Source organism: Capra hircus, chromosome 15, assembly GCF_001704415.2.
Source record: "Capra hircus breed San Clemente chromosome 15, ASM170441v1, whole genome shotgun sequence".
Taxonomy (NCBI): Eukaryota; Metazoa; Chordata; class Mammalia; order Artiodactyla; family Bovidae; genus Capra; species Capra hircus.
The window spans coordinates 35,097,312-35,119,619 of NC_030822.1; the positions used below are offsets into that span (position 1 = coordinate 35,097,312).

The following is a 22,308-nucleotide window of genomic DNA, read 5'->3' on the forward strand; positions in this document are numbered from 1 at the left end:
GAATAAGTTTTGTTAAAATTGAGTCCAACATTTGGAAATTTGTAGATAAAACAAAAGCAAGGGCTAGTGAATGGCCTAGGAATAGGAACAGATACTTATAGAAAGAGTTAACAGTATAAAGCCAAGCAAGACCAGGTCTTTGCTACTATATTTGCACTGTTTGAATTCTTTTGATTTGGTAGCAGATTCGAGACTGTTCAGTAGGATCAAATAGCACAGTCAGGGTACAAAAAGATGATTTTTCCTCTAAATATACTTTGTATTGTGCAAATACTTGTCTATCTTTTGACTCTGACTGAAAAACTACTCCCTTCTTTTATAGGACACATTTATTGATACCAAAAGTAAAATATTTTGCAACTGGCCATCATGCATGGAGTCAAAACCTCCAGTGCGACACCAAAATACTTCATCCTCAATGGGATTCCTGGACTGGAACCTCCACACATGTGGATCTCAATGTCATTCTGACTCATGTACATCATTGCTGTCACGGGGAACTGTGGGCTTATCTATCTTATCTGCCATGAGGAGGCCCTTCACTAGCCCATGTATTACTTCCTAGCCTTACTGTCCCTTACAGATGCTAGTGGGTGCCCTTCATTTGTTCCCAGTATGTTGTGTATCTTTTGGCTCAGTCTCAGAGAGATTGACTTTAATGCCTGCCTTGTGCGGATGTTTTCATCCACATGCTGACAGGCATGGGGTCTGGTGTGCTCATGTTTATAACTCTGGATTGCTATGTGACCATTTGCTACCCTCTGTGCTATTCTTACCTGGTAGCTAAGATGGTAGAGAATCTGGCTGCAATGCAGGAGACTGGGTTTCAATCTCTGGGTTAGGAAGATCCCCTGGAAAAGGAAATGGCAACCCACTCCAGGATTCTTGCCTGGAAAACCCCATGGACAGAGGAGCCTGACAGGCTACAGTCTATGTGGTCGCAAAGAGTTGGACACAACTGAGCAACTAACACACACCATGATATTCTTCCATCCTCACCAACACCATAATTACCAAAGTTGACCTTGTCACCTTTGAAGTGTGTTGCTTATGATACCATTCACTTTCCTGATCAAGTGTCTTCCCTACTGCAAAGGCAAACTTATTCAACACACTTATTGTGAACATATGTCTCTGCCAAACTATCCTGTGGCAACATCAAGAATAATGCCATCGATGGTCTCATAGCTGCCACGTTGATTTGAGGGTTTGATATTTTCTGCATTTTAATGTCATACCATATTTATCCATGCTGTAGAAATCTATCTTCTGCAGATGCCCATCACAAAGACTTCAGCACCTGTACATCACATATATGTACTATTGTCATCATCTATGTCCCAGCCTTCTTCACTCATTGCTTTGGGGAACACAGCATACTTCACCATATCAACATTTTAATAGCCAACCTCTATCTACTGTCCCCCCTCCCTTTCATCCAATTGTCTATGGTGTGAAGACCAAGTAGATCTGTAAAGGAGTGATCAAGCTGTTTTTTAGAGAGAAAGACACTTTGAATGTAAGACAAATCTAATACATAGAATCTGGATTTAGCATAATTATAAAGAAATATATAGAAAGGAAGAGAACAAGCATAAAACTTGATAACCATGAGGTCAAAAGAAAATACCTGTCAATATACTCTTATGAGATTTATGAAACAATCACAAAATTTATAATCTGAGAACTCTAATTTGATAGAAAAAATAAAATTGACAAGAAACTGTTGTATTCCCCTGCAGTTTAACTTTAGCTGGATCTTGTGGAATGGATGCACAGAATGAAATAATAGAATATACAACTTGAAGCAAATGCTTGATGATGAATGCACTTTGATCCAAACACTGTGAGGGAGTATATCGTAAAGAATAAAGAAGATCTGGTAGCCTGGAGAAACTCTGGAGGTTTGAGGAAGGCACCTAAGTGAACTGTCATGTGTGTTACAGGGAAGCAAGAAACACTTCCCTGAATGTGCTGATTTCCAAGGGTCTTTGTCAACCTTTTTGTTCAGTATTTATGTGACACTTGCATAACTTAAGAGGAATAAAAAACCTTGGCTGTTAATTTATTTCTGATTTTTTTGTTCCTAGGAAATTATTGGATGCCTTTGACTGTGTCAGTGTAAATACAAATGAAGTGGGAGTAGATATGATTACTAGAGCTGCTCATAATCTGGAATGTACTCCTTTGAGTTTATTTCAAACAGAATCTTGAAAAGTACACAGGATAACATTTGATGGCTATGTGAGGAAAGGATTTATAAGTACAGGAAAGCAGACTTGAAGAAAATCTATGTACTCAGCCAATTAAAGATGTCTGAGCTAACTACTTTCCTTAATTTTAACATTGAAAGAGCAACAGTTAATCATCAGGGACAATAAAGAGAAGAGCACCTTATTTAGACATCTGGAAATATGAATAATAAAAGAGATGAAAGAGGAATCATAAATGTGGTATTCAGAAACAGTGATAGTGAATGAAAAGTGAAGAAAATAAGGGCATAATTCAAGAGAAAACTGAAGAAATAGAATGGGATCAGGATATGGTTACAAACAGAGGAAGAGTTAGAAATATTAGATTAAGATTATGCTCATCATTTGCTAATATGGATAATATATTTTAATATAATGTTATAGGGACAGGAGAGCTGCAGTCTATGAGATCATAAAGAGTTGGACACAACTTGGCAACTGAATAACAACAAATATATGATAAAATAATTGTGAACTATAATGAAAATTCCATGTATTTTTGCGAGATTAATTCTGATGCTTGGAAGAAAAACCTGAATTTCTAAAAAATTTAAAATGAATTTTTAAAAAAATAAAATAATTTAAGTGTTTGCATGTAATAAAAATTATAAACTGATAATCAGAAAAAAATTCTCTCTTCTGGACTTCTGTTTTTGGATTTGGTAAATTTCTCCCATCATGTATTCTCACTTAAATCATATCCGCACACTAGGAAACAGATCAAGAAATTTACCTAAACTGCCATTTGAAACAAATATATATGTATATTTCATTGAATTTTTACTTCAAAATTATGACATAGCTATTACTAGCCTCATTTTATATATAAAGGAATATATATATTCCTAGACTTTTTATATCTCAGAATATTAAAATTAAAGTTTAAATACAATAATGTAAATAAGCTGCACTGTGGGGAGAGTGTATGTGAGGCAACAACAATAAAAACTGAAGCAAGAACATAAATTTTTTAAAAATCTGAAAAAATAAAATGCAATAAATGACGTATATCTGAGGCACTGAGTAAGAATTCCCAATTAATTTTATGCTATCTTCCCCATTGTTAACACAAAGTTGGTTTCACAGAAAATAAATACAACAACAACAATATAATTATGAATTATGAATTACAACTAAAAAATTAGAGCAAGCAGGCTGAATCACTGAGGAATTTTTAAATAATTATAAAATAAATGATGATGAAAGAATATTCTACTCAGTATTTATGAGAAGGAAGAGAGAAAAAAGCATAGAAAGAGGAAAATGAGAAAGAAGGAGAGAAGTAAAGAAATGGAAAAAAAGGTGGATGAAATTTCAAATTCCATCTTGTGCCCTAGTAACAAAGTTGTGAGGCTAGGCTCAGTGGCTTTGTGAAAAAGACTCAGTCTTCCCACATTCAACCTCACATAGTTTGATTAGATCTAGAACCAATGTATTAAGTACAAAGAACTCCCACACATATTTCAGTTTAATTAAATAATTCCTTTAAAATGTGATATATTTCCAAAAGAAAGGAAATATAAAGAAATTACAAGGGGATGCCAGGGCAGTGAAACTTATCTTCCTTTTGCAGAATCCCCAGAATCATTTGGCCACTTCTATATGGACACATGTGTAGATACACAGACATAAAGAAAATAGAACAACAAAACAGTACAACTAGGAGAACACAAAGCTCGGGGAGCATTCCACATGGCCTTTTCACAAGACTCTGCCAACAGTATGGTTGAATGTTTTAATGAGCTGGAATGTTAAGCCAAAATTATAACTAGAATCTTATCTCCCTCTTGCCCTGAGTTCTGTCTTTCAGAATCCATGAATAGCAAATTTATTTTTTCCCTTTGAAATGAAAAACACCATACACCTACCTTGTCTTTCAAAGTAACTTTAAGCTATTTCCAAAGCAATTTTATAGAATGCTAAAAATTGAACATGATGGCATAGAGATGGCTCAATTATTTTGCAGGATAATTAGAGATTTTGAGTTTACCATTTCTATGTTTGAGCTCAGAAGTCAAAGGCATCTCAGTCAACAGAAAAGAAGTTTAATATTAGTCTGGTATTTTCCCCCAGTTCCTTTGGGACAATAAATATCTATAGAGATACTAGACAATTGTGCTTATCTATTTACCTTTGGATATTTTATGTTAAAAGATCAAAGGCACAGATTTTTTTATACAATCAATACTATCTTCATGCACCCAAACACACCCTAAGCCCCCAGGTAACAACAGCACACACAGAGTTTGTAGGCTACTGTGTATGGGATTGTGTGCAAGTGGTGCTGAATGTTCTGTGGAGAGTTGTGTGTATCAAGTGGAACATTTTGCTAAGCACAGTTCTCGAGAGTAAAATATTGCACCCAAGAATAGTGATATGGAGAAGGCAATGGCACCCCACTCCAGTACTCTTGTCTGGCAAATCCCATGGGCAGAGGACCCTGGTGGGCTGCAGTCCATGGGATGGCCAAGAGTCGGACACAGCTGAGCGACTTCACCTTCACTTTCATGCATTGGGGAAGGAAATGGCAACCCACTCCAGTGTTCTTGCCTGGAGAATCCCAGAGAAAGAGGAGCCTGGTGGGCTGCCGTCTGTGGGGTTGCACAGAGTCAGACACGACTGAAGCAACTTAGCAGCAGCAGCAGCAGAGTAGTGATAAGCACTTAGGTTGCACTTAAATCTGGAATTCTGAGGCCATAAAAGAAGAAAATCAAGCAAAATGGAAAGAAAGAGAAATGAAAGCATTACAGAAGAAAAGGAAAAGGAGGAAAGAGAAAAAGAAATTTTAAGGGAGGTTATTACAATCTGAATACTGTACAAGACATGGTACAATGGAAAGAACAAATAGTAATGTTTGTAAGCAAAGGGAAAAAAAAAAGGAGACTTGGGGTGGGGGACAATTATTCTTCTCAATCATTACTTAAAGTATAGGGGCTTTATTTAGACTAAAATTCTTAACTTTTTGTTCTAACTCGTTCATCTGAATAAGAAGCTTTGGTTGGGCATCTGATATTAGTGAGTTATGACTTGAGCCCTGTTCCCTCACACTAGTCAACCTCTCTCTAAATAGACCATACATTCTGATCTATCCACATTGGTGTGGTTAGTGGCCAGGCCCTCCCATCGAGATTTTCATTTGTCTATGCTGCCTGAGTGAGCAAATTCACCTAAATTGGGGGCAAAATATAAACAGGCCTTTTTGACTGAAGATCTAAAGCTTTATTTTCCCCGATGTGTGTCATAAAATTGTTGATATTTTGATGCTAACTTCCTTGCCTCTGATAGAACTGGCAGAACTGGGGTGGAAAAGGCAGAGGTGTTATTGAGTTTACTGTTTTATGTGGTGTTAGAGAATGTTCTAAATTTTGTTCTCTTACATGTAGCTGTCCAGTTATTTTATTCTCTTACTTGTAAACTGTCCATGTATTAAGATACTGTCTTTTCTCCATTGTTAAGTTTTTGCCTCCTCTGTTGTAGATTGCTGCTGCTGCTAAGTCGCTTCAGTCGTGTCTGACTCTGTGCGACCCCATAGACCACAGCCCATCAGGCTCCCCCGTCCCTGGGATTCTCCAGGCAAGAACACTGGAGTGGGCTGCCATTTCCTTCTCCAATGCATGAAAGTGAAAATTAAAAGTGAAGTCGTTCAGTCATGTCCAACTCTTAGCCACCCCATGGACTGCAGCCTACCAGGGTCCTCTGCCCATGGGATTTGCCAGACAAGAGTACTGGAGTGGGGTGCCATTGCCTTCTCCGCTGTTGTAGATTAATTGACCATAATTGCATGGGTTGATTTCCGGGTTCTCTATTCTGTTTTGATGACAATAATTTTATAGTATAGCCTGAAGTTCCAGTGAATGCTGTCTCCAGCTCTTGCTCTTTCTCAGGATTTCGGTGGCTATTCAAAGTCTTTTGTGTTCCCACACACATTTTATAATGATTTGTTCTAGCTCTCTGAAAAAACACTATTGGTAATTTGAGAGGTATTGCATTGAATTTGTAGGTTGCCTTGGATAGTTTTGTCATTTAGCAATATTGATTTTTCCAACTCAAGAGCAAGGCATATCTTTCCATATCTCTGAATCATCTACAGTTTTCTGTATCAATATTTTATAGTTCCCAGTATATAAGTATTTCAGCTTTTCTGCAAAATAACCATACAACTTTAAACTTTTCCCAATATTGTGTTAGAGTATCACAGTATCAGGGGAGTTTTGTGATACACTTTCAATGGTTAATTGAGACAATTCCAACATTTGCTCTAACAGGAATCTTTACATATTCACCACTGAGAATGATAAAAATCATTTCAATTTGCTTTTCAATCATTCCAGAATTAGTCTTCTTCATAATAAAACAGTACAGGGTAAACTCAGGTAATAAAATGTAAGATAAATGTAAAACTATTTTGCCACAATATATACACATATGTATAATATGCTCACATGCGCAGGTTTGTGTATTTATTAGCATATCTAATAAACTCAGGACAAACCACAAAGTAGGCACAAAATATTTCTATTATTCTTATATGATATATTTTATTCTCTGTATCTGTCACTTTCAATTTCTGCCTCTCTCTCTAAATTTAAAATATAAAATAAATAGTATATGTATATTTCCAAGGAAATATATAATGAACATATATGCAACATAGGTTATATGCATTGAATATGTTTCAGTATATTTTTGAAATTTTATGATTACATAGTTAGATCATTATTTTATAAAGCAAGATAAGTGAAAAGCAAATAATTCTTATGATTATCAGAACTCTTGGTTAGAAACCACACCTGGGGGAAGATATTTAACTTTAATACTCTTATCAACATCCCTCCTGCTGATAATTATGAATATAAAAGCTGATAAATATAGAAATAATTTTGAAAGTCCCAAAGGAATTTTATTCTAACCTGAGCCCTCTGACATATTAATGTGGAGATCCAATCAGCTGTAAACACTCAAGTATGTGGAATCCTCAAAAGACACAGAAATTCTATGTAGAGGTGGAAACTGGTTGTTGAAGTCTGACACTCAGAAGTCTCAGTCATGCCCATAAGTCTGGTCTTTGCCCACACTGAGGTGAGTTTCAGAGATTCCCAAAGACTTGCACTTTCCCCAGATGTAAAGTTTTTCATACAAGAAATGCAATTTCTTTGAGATGTTGTTGATTAGAAACTCAGTATTTCTTTTTAACTCTAAGCATAATACATGACTATTTCTCTGGGGACTAAGGAAAGAAACAGCATTCCCCTAATTGTGAAATATGTTTAAAACTACCTCATGGTTCACTAACGATGAACTACAGACAACAGTGGACTTGAAAGGGAGGAAAGCAAAAGGTTTTGCCTTCATTAATAGATATCTATACTCAAAACTGCTTCCAGGAGAATGTGTTTTGTGGAAAGTAGTTGATGAGTATACTTGAATCTTGGAAGGTAGTGAGAGGAATTCCTGAGTGGCTTCCCTGTAGATATTTTCTTCTTCTTGTTCAGTCGCCGAGTGACGCCTGACTCTTTTTGGAATCCCACAGAAGTAGCCTGCCAGGCTCCTCTGTCCATGGTCTTCTCCAGACAAGAATACTAGAGTGGGTTGCCATTTCCATCTCCAGAGGATCTTTCCAACCCAGGGATCGAACCCTTGTCTCCTGCATTGCAGGTGGATTCTTTACCACTGAGCCACCAGGGAAGCAGAAATCTCATGCAACCCCCCTACCAGGTTTTATACAGTGTCTGTGTCAATAAGTCCAGGAATAGGAATCTGGCTATTTCACAGATAAGTAAGTTCTCTCTCTGTAGATAGGTCCTTTACATAAAGACTGACTTTCTATATAACTTTACACATTTATTCTATCTTTTCTCTAAGATGGTAATAAGAGCAAGCTTTTCCTTTCTTCTTCTGTCATCGCAAATTAAGCTAGTTATGTCCAGTTAATACAGTTCTTCAGTTTAGGCAACAGATATAGAATGATTATACACACAGCTTCAAGGTCAAACAAACCTGGATTTGAATCCTGGCTTTACCAATTTCTAAATTTTTGCTGACATACTTCTCATCAAGTTACCTTGAACTTACATTTCCTCATATATAAAATGAGGATGGTAAAATACACCCTAGCCATTGATACAAATTTGAAGGTAGAAGTTAACCTCCATTGGAATATTAGCTCCACGAATGGACAGGGTTTTTTTCTATTTCAGTCATGAATATATCTCTAGAAACTAGAATGATATCAATAAGCCTCTGTTAAATATATATATTAGCATATAGCCAGAGAGTTATTTTTATTATTATAATTTGTAAAGTACATTAATGACTTATTAGACACCAGCTGGAGGATTAACTTCCATTTACCCATTCTAACACCTCTAATTATGTACTTTTATCACCTTCCTCCTTCTGTAAAAGTCACAAAAATTTTAAAAAGGAAGATATGAGACTTGTTCAAGTCCATCATGGAGCCTGGGTATCTATGTCTCTATAAATAAGCATACAATAAAACTTCGCTCTCATATTTTCAGAGATCCATCTACTTTTCCTTTTACAAATATATTTTAAGTTTTAAAATAGTTCATGTTATAGCAGAATCATCTGGCAGGGAAGATATAAAGATAAATCTTACTTAAGGTAAGAGGAAAAGAACTGGCACCGAACAGATCTGTTCATCTGTTTATGATTTAATAAGTGTGGATAGATTATTTAGTTATATGGTGTTGATGTTCGGAAGAGCCTGAGAATTTGCCATAATCAGTTTTAGTTTACAAGCCAGATGAACAGAGCCAAAAGTTTTCCTTCTCTGATATCTTAATATCTTGGTCTTTTCTTTTCCGTCTTGTGGCTTTAGTGCCTTCAAGCTATCTTAGAAGGAGGCAGACATCAGAGGTGGAATCTCATGTATGCCAGTTCTCTTTGCAGAAGTTACTTGCTACCTGGAATCAGCAAGAACTTGCAGGGATTTAGCTGGATGAGATATCCCTAGATTTCTTTTGAGTTGAGACATTTATAATTATTTTTCTAAGATATGAGAATATATTTTAATCTTGGAGTTCCTAGTTACTAGCACTTGCTATCTAAAATTCACCTCTCAATCATCTCAATATAATTGAGGTTTTTCAAAATCTCATATTACCTGTCCTATCCTAAAGGGCAAATGGCACTTGAATTACAGCAGAGCTGAGCAGCTCTGATTGAATTTACTATATTAATCAGGGCAATTTTGATCACATGTGATGTTTATCCTGAGGTAAGGGGCACTCTTACCTCACCTTACCTTACCTGAGGTGTAGGAGACATAAGAGACGCAGGTTTAATCCCTGGGTCAGAAAGATCCCCTGGAGAAGGGCATGGCAACACACTCTAGTACTCTTGCCTGGAAAATCCCAGGGAAGAGGAGCCTAGTGGGCTGAAGTCCATAGGGTCGCAAAGAATCAGACATGACAAGCAACTTAGCACACATGCAAGAAATTATAATAATAGTGATAACAACAGCAATACTACTGCTAATATTTTTTGTATAACACTATGTGTTATACACAGGTTTAGCACAACACATAGATTATCTTACTGAGAAATATTGACAACTTTCTGAGCCAGGCACAATTATTGTTTTCATTTTGTATTGAGAAAACAGATATAAAATGGCTAAATAACTCATCAATATCATATCCTAGGTAAGAACCAGAGATGGAATATGAATTTAGATAAGGTGACCCCAAGGAACTTAATCAATACTTCTCATTTGAAAAGTCATTTTGATCATTGTTGTTTTACATTTTGTTTTCAAGTCCTCTGCTCACCTCTGAGTTATTTTCTTGTCCAGGAAAGGACCACTTTTAAAGAATGTAATATGCCCTCCTCCTGTCAGCCATTATGTTTGGAGCCAACAGCTCCAGTCTAACCCCAAAATTCTTTATCTTGAATGGCGTTCCTGGGCTGGAAACCGCGCACATCTGGATCTCCCTGCCATTCTGCTTCATGTACATCATTGCTCTTGTGGGCAACTGTGGACTCATCTACCTCATTGGCCATGAGGAGGCCCTGCATCGCCCCATGTACTACTTTCTGGCCCTGCTCTCCTTCACAGATGTCACCCTGTGCACCACCACGGTACCCAACATGCTGTGCATATTCTGGTTCAACCTTAAGGAGATTGACTTCAAAGGCTGCCTGGCTCAGATGTTTTTTGTCCACATGTTGACTGGGATGGAGTCTGGGGTGCTCATGCTCATGGCGCTGGACCGCTATGTGGCCATCTGCCACCCCTTACGCTACGCCAGCATCCTCACCAGTGCTGTCATTGCCAAGGCTGGTCTTGCCACTCTGCTGAGGGGTGTGATGCTCATCTTTCCATTCACTTTCCTTACCAAGCGCCTGCCCTATTGTCGAGGCAACTTCATTCCCCACACGTACTGTGACCACATGTCTGTGGCCAAGGTGTCCTGTGGCAAAGTCAAGGTCAATGCTATTTATGGTCTGATGGTTGCTCTCCTCATTGGTGTGTTTGACATGAGCTGTATTGCAGTGTCTTACACTATGATCTTGCGAGCTGTGGTGAGCCTGTCATCCACAGATGCTCGTCACAAAGCCTTCAGCACCTGTACATCACATATCTGTGCTATTGTGATCACCTATATCCCAGCTTTTTTCACTTTTTTCACCCACCGTTTTGGAGGACACAGTATCCCTCACCACATACACATCATTGTGGCCAACCTTTATCTGCTACTGCCTCCTACAATGAACCCAATTGTTTATGGTATCAAGACCAAACAGATTCGTGAGGGTGTGATCAAACTTTTACTTGGAGAAAAGTTTGTTTTTACCCAAGACACATAAGTCTTAAAATAGACACATTGATTGGGGTGGGGTGATGAGGGGGGTAAAAAGAATGAAGAAGAAATTTGTAAAAGATGTGAGTAAATTTGTAAAAGAAGCAAGAAATTTGTAAAAGCTGCGATATGTTTGTAAAAAAAATAGTATTAAAGATTAAGTCCTCCAGTAGATAGATTCTTTGAAACCTTTTCAAGTATACATTATGGAATTTTTTTCTGTGTAGAGTTATACCAAAAAAGAAAATGCAGAATAGAGAAGTAACATACTCATTTCTTATAGATATTATATTTTACATAAGGGTTAATAGACTCATGACATGTGAACAGATAGGTAAGAAAATGAAAAACACAGGCCTAATGTCAATACAAGCATTGTGTGTAAGAACAAGAAGCTGTGGTGATGTGTAGCAAGCATATCCTCTCCATAAAGGACAGATTCTACTCAAATCAAGCACATTATTGCTATGGGGTTATGTGGGCCAAGTATTAAGTACTTTCCAGTATTTTTTTAAGCAAGCTAAATTCAAATGTTTTGTGAAATCTCCCAATTTTAACTATCAACTAAATATTTTAAAATATTTTTCATTTTATACATATCTAAGTTTTCTATTTTTTTCATTTCATCAGTTTGGAACCCTCCATTTAAAATACACCTAAAAATATAATTGTGATATTATCAGTCAAGCAAGCAAAGGCACTTGTTTAATTTCTAGTATATGTAATAATTCATTCACTCACTCATTTTTTTTCAAGATGCTTATTAAGGTCATATTGTGGGTCACACCTTGGGTTTAATGAAAGAAAGGCAGAACTGAGTATGATGTAATCCCTGGCCTCAAGGTACTTGGAAGCTAGATTTTAGCCAGGGATCGTGAGAAAACAAATGTGAAAGAGAAGACATGATAGAAAGTGGATTCAATATGGAGAGAGAAAAAAATCAGTGCAGAAGAGTTGGGGAACACATTAATTTTGGATTTGAAGAGTTCCAAAGTATAAATTTTGTGTCTTAATGTCTAATTACAAGACTTTGACAGACTTTAATCTCTCTAAATCTCAGCTTCCATGCTTTTTATCAAATGATGGTAGTGGCTTAAATGACACAGAAAATTTTATGTAGAATTTTTATGCCATAAAAATAATTTTATTTCATTAATTTAAGAATTAGGTGATTAATTATTTCATCCATTGATGCCAGCATGGTTGCTTTCCTGTTCTGAATCCACCATGTCCCTCAATGCCAGATCTTAATAGTCTAGTTATTTCTTTACTCTTATATAGCCTATATTGACAAGATGTCTAGAAGGGCTGACAGTCAATTTCAAGTTGTCCAGTAAGACTTATGCCAATTCTACCTTGTAAGTACATTGTTCATGCTCATTAATTTATAAACAACTGCAGATGTGACCAGTAGTTCAACTTTTTTAGATATTATCTTACGCAACTAATCCAAGTTGCCAATAAGAGTAACAATGTCATTAGTAAAGATTTAAGCTAGATCCTCCTAAACCAAACTATCTTACTAATATTTTGCCTAAACTGAGAAAAGGATCATTCAGAATAGAAATCTGACTCTTCTTATGTATCATAAGATTGGTTATATTAGAAGACTCATCAGCTTTAAAGACACAACATTCAGTACATATTATAGCATAAGGCCCACCCTTGGAAAGCTGAGTGACATGTGATTCTGTAGGACTTTTGTCATCATGGAGACTTCAAATTTACCAAGTTAATGGCTTGATTACTATCATTCAAAGCTTGCTGAGTAAATTTTGTTAAAGCCTCTATGTGATTAATGACATCCTTCATTCCAAGTTAAGCAGCCCTGTGACCTTACCACTAGAAAACTTATTGGACCCAGTGTGATACATTAAAAGTAGATTGGCAGGGTCACTTTCAAGGCTACCCGTAGGCAAACCTGAGTGAGTGAGTGAAAGTTGGTCAGTCATGTCCAACTCCTTGTGACTCCATGGACTAGTCTTTGGAATTCTCCAGGCCAGAATACTGGAGTGGGTAGCCTTTCCCTTCTCAGGGGATCTTCCCAACCCAACGATTGAACCCAGGTCTCCTGAATTGCAGGCAAGTTCTTTATCAGCTGAGCCACAAGGGAAGCCCAAGAATACTGGAGTGGATAGCCTATCCTTTCTCCAGTGGAGATGGGAATCAAACCAGGGTCTCCTGCTTTGCAGGCAGATTCTTTACCAACTGAGCCATCAGGGAAGCTCTATCAGGCAAACCTGAGTCCAAAGGAAACCAATTGTGCATCTTCCTACCAACCTGGGGTGAGCCAAGACCATAAGTTTGTTCCACAAATCCACTGGGTCCTGTTAAAAGCTACCGAATATTTTCCTGGTCATCTCAATCAGTTACAAAACAATTATTGAATCTGGAAGGTAATGATATATCCCATGTTCATAAGGCACACAGCTCAATTTCCTAGTGCTATTAGGCTGATTATCCTTAAAATGATTTAACTATTCCCAAAATGAGGACCTTTAAACTTAAATGACCATTGCTTGTTGTTAGCCATGTAAATTCATTTCATAATTGAGGAAGTGGCCCTTCTAATAACAGGGAAGTTATATTCTTTGACTGTGATTTAGCTCTTTGCTCTAACGGAGTCTGTGTAACTTTAAAGAAAGCTCCCATTTATGGCAACTATGATTGACCAACAACACAAAAGGGTCTTACCTAGTAATATCAATAGTGATCAGAACAGAACTATAACTTCCTTCTGTTAAACTTCCTAAAGGGCCATCCAACTAGAACAGTGAAGAGGACAGATCAACCTAGGTAACCTAGGAGTACTAGAAATTGGCCACTAAACTAAAGTTGAACTGGTTTTTCATAGTTGAATATGATTGATCCCAAGAGAGAAGTACATTTATTTATGAGCAAAAGTGTGAACAATCATCAAGATAATCATATACAGACCCGGTCCAGCATTTTGGGTCAGCTGTCTACTTCAGATGTTCTATTCTTCTTGTCTATGAATTGCAATCCATTCAGGAGAGTGCCGGGAGCCACCACAGGAGATCCCACCCATGACAAGGTCATGTGGAAGAGAACTGTTAAGCAAGGCTTCAGGACTCAATGGGCTCCCTAGGCTTTCTCAAGCATCTACCCCAAAACCAGAATCTGTCTGTTTTACTATTTCATGACTTTCACCAACTCCTCTGACATTAACAGGGGGCTATTCCTGACCACCTTTCTCTGGAGAAAATTAACTTAGGGCTATAGCTAATAAGTCTCCTGGACATGAGAGGAATATTTCCAATCAAAACCCCTCTGTTAGCATTATAGCTTGCTTGGCAGGTATATCCAGACTCTTGCAGCTATGCATATGATTATTTACATCCTCCTAACTGTGAGAGGCATGGAAAGCCTAAAACATAGAGCCTTTTAAAGAGTTAAAAGTTATTAGAGTAGGGCTAGGCATAGGATTTCATTATTGGGCCAATGCTTGTTGCTAAGCTCCCATATCTCTTATCCACTGTGCACCTGGGAGTGCATCAGTTAACATAGTTGGAAAGTAAGAAAAACAAGTGTAGCCTTGAAATTAACCACATCAGACTTTTTGAGCTAATTGGTTCTTTCTTGTAACTCACTGCACCTTTGCTTCGTGAGAATGTAACTCTGTTTAATACTTTTTTGAGGCTGACATAGATTAGAAATATAAGAAAAAACATTTCAAGGGAAAATAAGTTTTCTGGTTGAGAGCCTTTATCAAAAGAGGGTCATAAAATATTCACAGGCCTCCAAGGCCAGAAGATAATGTACACACATTGTTTATGGGAAAGGTTTGCAGAAAAAATCCTGGTTTTGATAAAGACAAAACAGATGTAATGTTTGGGCTAACTCTGTATGACTTTGCATCTTTCATTTCCCTCTATGTATAAGACAAGGTATAAAAGTACCTTTTAAAAATAAAGCTATGGGGCTTTGCTCGAAGAAGCTTGATCACCCCGTGTTTTTCTTTTTCCTCTTTTTTTCTTTCTTACTTTCTTTTTCAGGCTGATCCCTTGGAGCATAGAGGCTCCCTGCGTTCACTTATCTGCCTGGGTTTCTAAGACCTAACGGGAAGATGTTCTGCATCTTCACTCCCTTGGGAGACCAGGAAGGCACCTGTGGCCTCCGTGAACAGGGCAAACTTCTTGTCTCAAAGTTTTATTGGCTTTCTGTGTAAACCAAGGAATATCAGCCTATTTCTCTCCTCTATTTTCTTATCTACAATATTCTTTCCTTATCGCTCTCTAAATCATCCGCCGACGCCGTTTTTCCTTCAGGTTCCCCTGGATCCTGCGGGGGCTGGACCCCGGCAGGAGAGGAGTCCTAATTGATTCCTTTCAATGTGGCTGTAAAATGTCTTTTATCTGATATCTTTTCCAATGTGCATAATCTCCAAGTTTCAGATCATGGGGCATCTAATCTTCATCTAAAGGTAGATTACTGTGGTAAACTGGTAAGGCTGCTGGGAAACCCTGTAAGCAAGATACCAAGTCATTTTTCCAAGCATTTTCACAGGTCCATAAATTTACTTTAGTTTTTTAAACCAGTTTGAACATATCTGATTTTATGGATATTCACAAATATAATATTCCAGTCAACATCATAGTAATATAACCAATGTTTCCAGTTATGTCTGTTACAAGGAGACACCCTTATTGTACTTATGCATGTAACTATATTACTAAAAATAAAAATGCTCACTAAGAGTTTCCAAATTCTGGCTGAATTAGGTAGATAGGAAAAATAAATATTTCAATTCTACTTATAAAAGTATAATTTACTAAATTTCTGTAAGTCGTAATTAGTTTAAGGGGAAAGATTTCCTAATATACAGAAAGCAAAAATTAATTCAGCAATTCTTTAGGCAAAAGACATAAAACTTATGACCTTCTTCATTAGTTCACACAGTCCTATGTAATTAATTCTTGATCTTAATCTTTTGTCAATAGTGTTTTATGAAATCATCAGAGTTTCCATTAGAATTCTTTAATTTCTTGCCCAATTCACTGTTATGATCTAAAATTTATCAGAAATGTGTCATTGTCTAAAAGCCCTTTGTATGAAGTTTTTGAAAATGAAGCATTTTGCAAAAACATCGGCGACAACAATAATTGTCAGTAAATGACAAAGACTTTGCAGGTCATGGTTAAAGATCTGATTATAATGCAAGTGAGAAAGAAATGTGGTTATTTTTGTGACATATAATACTTTACGATAATAACTAGAATTATGAAAGATAATATGCTAGGACATACACAAATTTTAGAAATTTTATATTATATAATTTCTAGGACATTTAAATTATGACATTTACTCATATAATATAACCTAATGAAGTTTAGCACCACTCATTTAACAGTGTTTCCATGCAGTTTAATGTACCAAGTAACCCTAATTAATTTAATATCTCTTTACACATTTGAGAACCCCTCCAAATCATTCCAAAGCTATTTAGATATCAGAATAAATTTAATTAAAATCTGACTTTGGAAAGTTTGTGAGAAGTATACAAAACAGTCTTCAAGACATTTTAAAACACTTGGTCAAGAAGGATCATAGGCTATTGTGAAACAGCACTTATTCACTTAATCAAAATGACAATAAAAATTTTAAAGGCAAATGCAGAAATTTACAACAGAGTACTTAAAGTTAAAGAAATTTATAATTCATTATCTAAAGCAGATCAGCCCTGGGTGTTCTTTGGAAGGAATGATGCTAAAGCTGAAACTCCAGTACTTTGGCCACCTCATGGGAAGAGTTGACTCATTAGAAAAGACTCTGATGCTGGGAGGGATTGGGGGCAGGAGGAGAAAGGGACGACAGAGGATGAGATGGCTGGATGGCATCACTGACTCGATGGATGTGAGTCTGAGTGAACTCCTGGAGTCCGTGATGGACAGGGAGGCCTGGCGTGCTGCGATTCATGGGGTCACAAAGAGTCGGACATGACTGAGCGACTGAACTGAACTGAACTGAAAGCAGATCAGCATTCCAAGAAAACTTTGTTCTCTTAACAGAGACAGAAAATCAAATTTGGATTTTGCTCCAAATTATTTTTAATAATAAAAGTCATTTACTCAATTAAATTCAACCTAATTTTAGCCAGTCCTTCTTCTTAGTTGTTCGGTCGTGTCTGACTCTTTGCGACCCCATGGACTATAGCCCACCAGGCTCCTCTGTCCATGGGGATTCTCCAGGCAAGAATATTGGAGTGTGTTACCAAGCTAGTCCTTATCATACACTAAATTTCTTTCTCAGGGTTCTTTTTCCAAAAACTCCCAAAACTTCCTGTATTCATTTTAATTTTCCCCTTATTTTTTTCGTATTGAAAAACAACCAAATTTGGGATAAAATTACTTTTTCTTCCCTTAAGATACATTTCCACTCTCATACCTTATTCTCATACCTTATTTTACTGAAAACATACATTCTACTTTATTTGCATACTGAAATATTTTTATTATTTCTTTATAACTTTAGTGACATATATCTATATATATTTTAATCTTTAACCTTAAAACCTTAAATTTTAGCAAAAACCAAGAAACAGGTAACTGTGAAATGTTTGTCATATCAGTATTTCCCAATTGACAAGCTTATGAATATATTCTGTAAACTCTAGAAACACTCATTTTCTCATAGTATAACTTTTCCCTCAATTTAGTACAAGATGTGTGTCCAGCCAACTTAAACATCTTTAGTTTTTCTCTAATAAGAAGACAAAGGTAGGTAAACTTAAGACTTGTTTAGAGATTAATATTTCAGTGCTTTATCTTTTTGGAAATGATAACTGTTATTCAATGAATTAACATTTTTAACTTAACTTACAAAAACTCTAAAGTTGCAAGTTACCAAAAGTCTGTAGAAACTATTTTTAGATAGACAAACCTAAAACATAATTATTCTTAAAACATTTGCCTAAAAACTCATATTTCATTTACATTTAATTTACTTAAAAGTTTCATCAGACCAAGTTATTTTTCTTGCTGACAAACTTTTATAATAGAAATAATAAGATCTCACTGGCTTACAGTAAGTCTAGGGATAATAAAATTATTACACTTAATATTGATGACTATACAGATAGGTCTGTATTAATCAAACCAACCAACTTAAACTAAATCTAATACAAGTTTTCATACAATATTGAATTTTTTTCTGATCACATGAACCTGAAATTCATTTGGGTTAGCTTATGTTTTTTTGAACATTTGTGTGGGAATTAAAATTAAATTTTCTTTAAGCCAACTCAACAGAGCTCATTTACATGTTTTCCATAGTGACTGAACCAATTTACATCTCCACACACAATGTACAAGGGTTGCCTTTTCTTCATATCCTCACCAATATCTGCTATTTGTGTCTTTTTGATGACAGACATTCTGATAGTTTATGGTGATATCTCATTGTGATTTTGATTTGCATTTCCCTAATGATTCACAATGTTGAGCATTGTTTCATGAGTCTGTTGACCATCTTCATTTCCTCTTTGAAAAAATGTCTATTCAGGTCTTCTGATCTTTTTTAAATGATTTTTTTGGAGAGGGGACATTGAGTTGTATGACATGTTTATATATTTTGGATGTTAATCCCTTATAGGTCATATCAAATATTTTCCCCATTCAGTAGATTGTCTTTTAATTTGTCAATGGTTTCCTTTGCTTTGCAAAAACTTTTAAGTCTAGATAGGTCTCATTTTTTTTATTTGTAATGCTTTTATTTCTTTTGCTTTGGAGACAAATAGAAGAAAATATTGCTACAATTTATGTCAAAGAGTGTTCTGCCTACGTTTTCTTCTAGGAGTTTCATTATTTCTAGCCTTACATTTAGATCTTTAATGAGTTTTGAGTTTATTTTTGAATATGATGTTAGAAAATGTTCTAATTTAATTCTTATATATGTAGCTATCCAATTTTCCCATCACCACTTATTGAAGAGAATCTGTTGCATTTCTATACACTAATAACAGACTATAAGAAATAGAAATTCAGAAATAATCCCATTTACCATCACATTAAAAGGATAAAGTACCTAGGAATAAACCTATCTAAGGAAATAAAAGACCTATACTTGGAAAACTATAAGACATGAATGAAAGAAATTGAAAACAATACAAAGAGATGAAAAGATGTACCATACTCTTGGATTGAAAGAATCAGTATCATTAAAATAAACATGCCACTCAAGGCAAGCCACAGATTCAAGGCAATCCCTATCAAAATACCAAAAGCATTTTTCAAAGAACTAGAACAAATAACTTTAAAATTTGTGTGGAAACACATAAGGCCCTCAATAGCCAAAACGATCTTGAGAAAGAAGAACAGAGCTGGAGGAATCATGCTTCTTGACTTCAAAGAAAGTTAAAGAAAGAAAGTGAAGTCTCTCAGTCGTGTCCGACTCTTTGAGCCCCCATGAACTGGGGCCCACCACGCTCCTCCATCCTTGGGATTCTTCAGGCAAGAATATTAGAGTGGGTTGCCATTTCCTTCTCCAGGGGAACTTCCCGATCCGGGGATCGAACCCAGGTCTCCCGCATCGCAAGCAGACGCTTTAACCTCTGAGCCACCAGGGAAGCCCAAGCTACACTACAAAGCTACAGTAATCAAAACACTATAATACCAGCACAAAAACAGAAATATAAATCAATGGAACAGAACAGAGAACCCAGTAATAAACCTACACACTTATGATCAATTAATCTATAACAAAAGGGGAAAGATATCCAGTGGAGAAAAGACTTTCTCTAGCCTATTCTTAATCTCAAGATAGTATATAAGCCTCAAGTGGTTAACTGCCTTTGAGTTTCATATTTTTGTGAGGCTCCTATACTTACAAAATTTGTTTCCATCCTATTCACCTGTCATAGGTCAATTTAATTGCTAGACCAGTCAAAGAATCTATCAGGGAAGAAGGAAAAAGTTTTCCATCCCTACAGTTCATTTGTTTGTCCACTCCACAAATAGATGTTGCATACCTATGAAATATCACATACTGTTACAAGCCAGCAAGATATTTTAGTGAACAAAACAGAGTCCTACCCATGTGAACTGCTTACTGCAGACTAATTAGCCTTCTGTATGATGAGATTTTAGAGATCAATGAGTTTTCATTTTTCTCCTTAATAGCCAAGAATTCCCTTGAATTTAGATGCATTTTCATTCTAAATTATTCATTACCTAATTTTTGCATTAGCAACGGCTAGGCATAACTTAGACAACTATTAAATAAAGATTCTTTGAAATAAAATTTAAAAATCAAAAAATTAAAAATTATAAAGCATAAAATGTGAGTAGGGTTTCCATGGTGGCTCAGATAGTAAAGAATCTGCCTGCGATGCAAGAGACCCAGGTTCGATCACTGGGTCAGGAAGATCTCCTGGAGAAGGGAATGGCTGCCCACTCCAGTACTGTTGCCTGGAGAACTTGACCTGGCAGGCTACAGTCCATGGGATCACAAATAGCTAGACATGACTGAACGACTAATGCATGCAAATGTGAATAAAGAAATAAGTATAGATTACTTCTGAAAGCACAGAATAAATACTAATATTAGATTAACATCTGAAGAAAGGAAATAAAAAATTGGGATTCCAAAATTACAGGAAATTTTTCTACATAGTTTTCTAAACCAAAGGTTGGCAAAATTTTCTATAAATGGCAATATAGTACTTAACGTAGGTTCTTCAAGCAAGATGTAAGAATATAATGTAGTTATTTATACAAAATAGAAAACAAATGTCTACAATTTTTACTGACAAAATTCAAAACAGTACAAATTATCTAGTACATTTTGTTGGTAATTTAGATCTGCTAGTGAAGAAAGAAAGTCCTGTTTTTGTGGTAACATTGCAGTTACATAAGGTTCAAGATTACTGCTTCCACTCAACAAAATTGATTGTAAATGATCATCTGTTAAAGCTGATTTATGAGATTTGAAAAGTTCTTTTACAAAGATAGATACCATCAAATACTGATATAAGTTCTTTAGCATACAATTTTAATGGAGCATATTTATCACTTGGAAGGCACTTGTAGAATCGAGTTAGATTTTAATATTGATATTTACCTTTTAGCATTTCACTATATTAGAGATCAATCACTTTCAACTGAAAGTTAGATGTTAATTTTCTTTAACTCCTTTCTCCATTTTCAGAAAACCCTGTTCTATTCTCAGAAATCATCAAGTTTCCTGTCCCCTATGTATCTTGTAATTTTTTTTAATACTGGTATTTTTAAAATCCACATGGATGAGTATGTTAATTCTGTCATACAATGATTAACATGCATGCATTTCCTAAACTTTATCCCATGTGCATTTATTTTCTTCAGGGTCACAAAATGTGATTTATCTGGGACAAGACTTGGGAATTTTAGTTTCTAATTATAATTCTCTTTTCTCCTGCTTAGATATATCCAGTCAGCTCTCTACACACTAGGCTAAATTTACATAACATGCTAAAATTCACATATTATGCCTTTTACACCAAGTCACAGCTCTGAAACCTAGAACTCATTGACTTGCATTAAGTTTGAGATGGTGTATTTTCCATGCAGCCATATAACTTAAGTGTCTATATGGTAAATGGTGTCATGAGAGGGGAATTGGAGTCCCTGGAGTTATAAACTCTGAGTCTAAAACACTGAATGCTTTGATACTAGCACAAAGACAGAAATATAGATCAATGGAACAAAATAGAAAACCCAGAGATAAACCCACGCACCTGTGGACACCTAATCTTTGACAAAGGAGGCAAGAGTATACAATGGATTAAAGACAATCTCTTTAACAAGTGGTGCTGGGAAAACTGGTCAACCACTTGTAAAAGAATGAAACTAGAACACTTTTTAACACCATACACAAATGTAAACTCAAAATGGATTAAAGATCTAAGTGTAAGACCAAAAACTATAAAACTCCTAGAGAACATAGGCAAAACACTCTCAGACATAAATCACAGCAGGATCCTCTATGACCCACCTCCCAGAATACTGGAAATAAAAGCAAAAATAAACAAATGAGACCTAATTAAACTTAAAAGATTCTGCACCACAAAGGAAACTATCAGCAAGGTGAAAAGACAGCCTTCTGAATGGGAGAAAATAATAACAAATGAAGCACTGACAAAGAACTAATCTCAAAAATATATGAGCAACTCCAGCAGCTCAATTCCAGAAAAATAAATGACCCAATCAAAAAATGAACCAAAGAACTAAACAGAC

At 36.0% G+C, this 22,308-nt stretch overlaps 1 protein-coding gene and 1 pseudogene across 1 annotated transcript; both read left to right on the forward strand.

The window, feature by feature from the left end:
- Positions 370-1,534, forward strand: LOC102168472 (annotated as a pseudogene).
- LOC102183528 (olfactory receptor 52N2) lies at positions 10,103-11,137 on the forward strand. Its single transcript, XM_005689779.2, has one exon. The coding sequence runs from the start codon at positions 10,119-10,121 to the stop codon at positions 11,082-11,084; it is 966 nt and encodes a 321-aa protein (XP_005689836.2). The 5' UTR covers positions 10,103-10,118; the 3' UTR covers positions 11,085-11,137.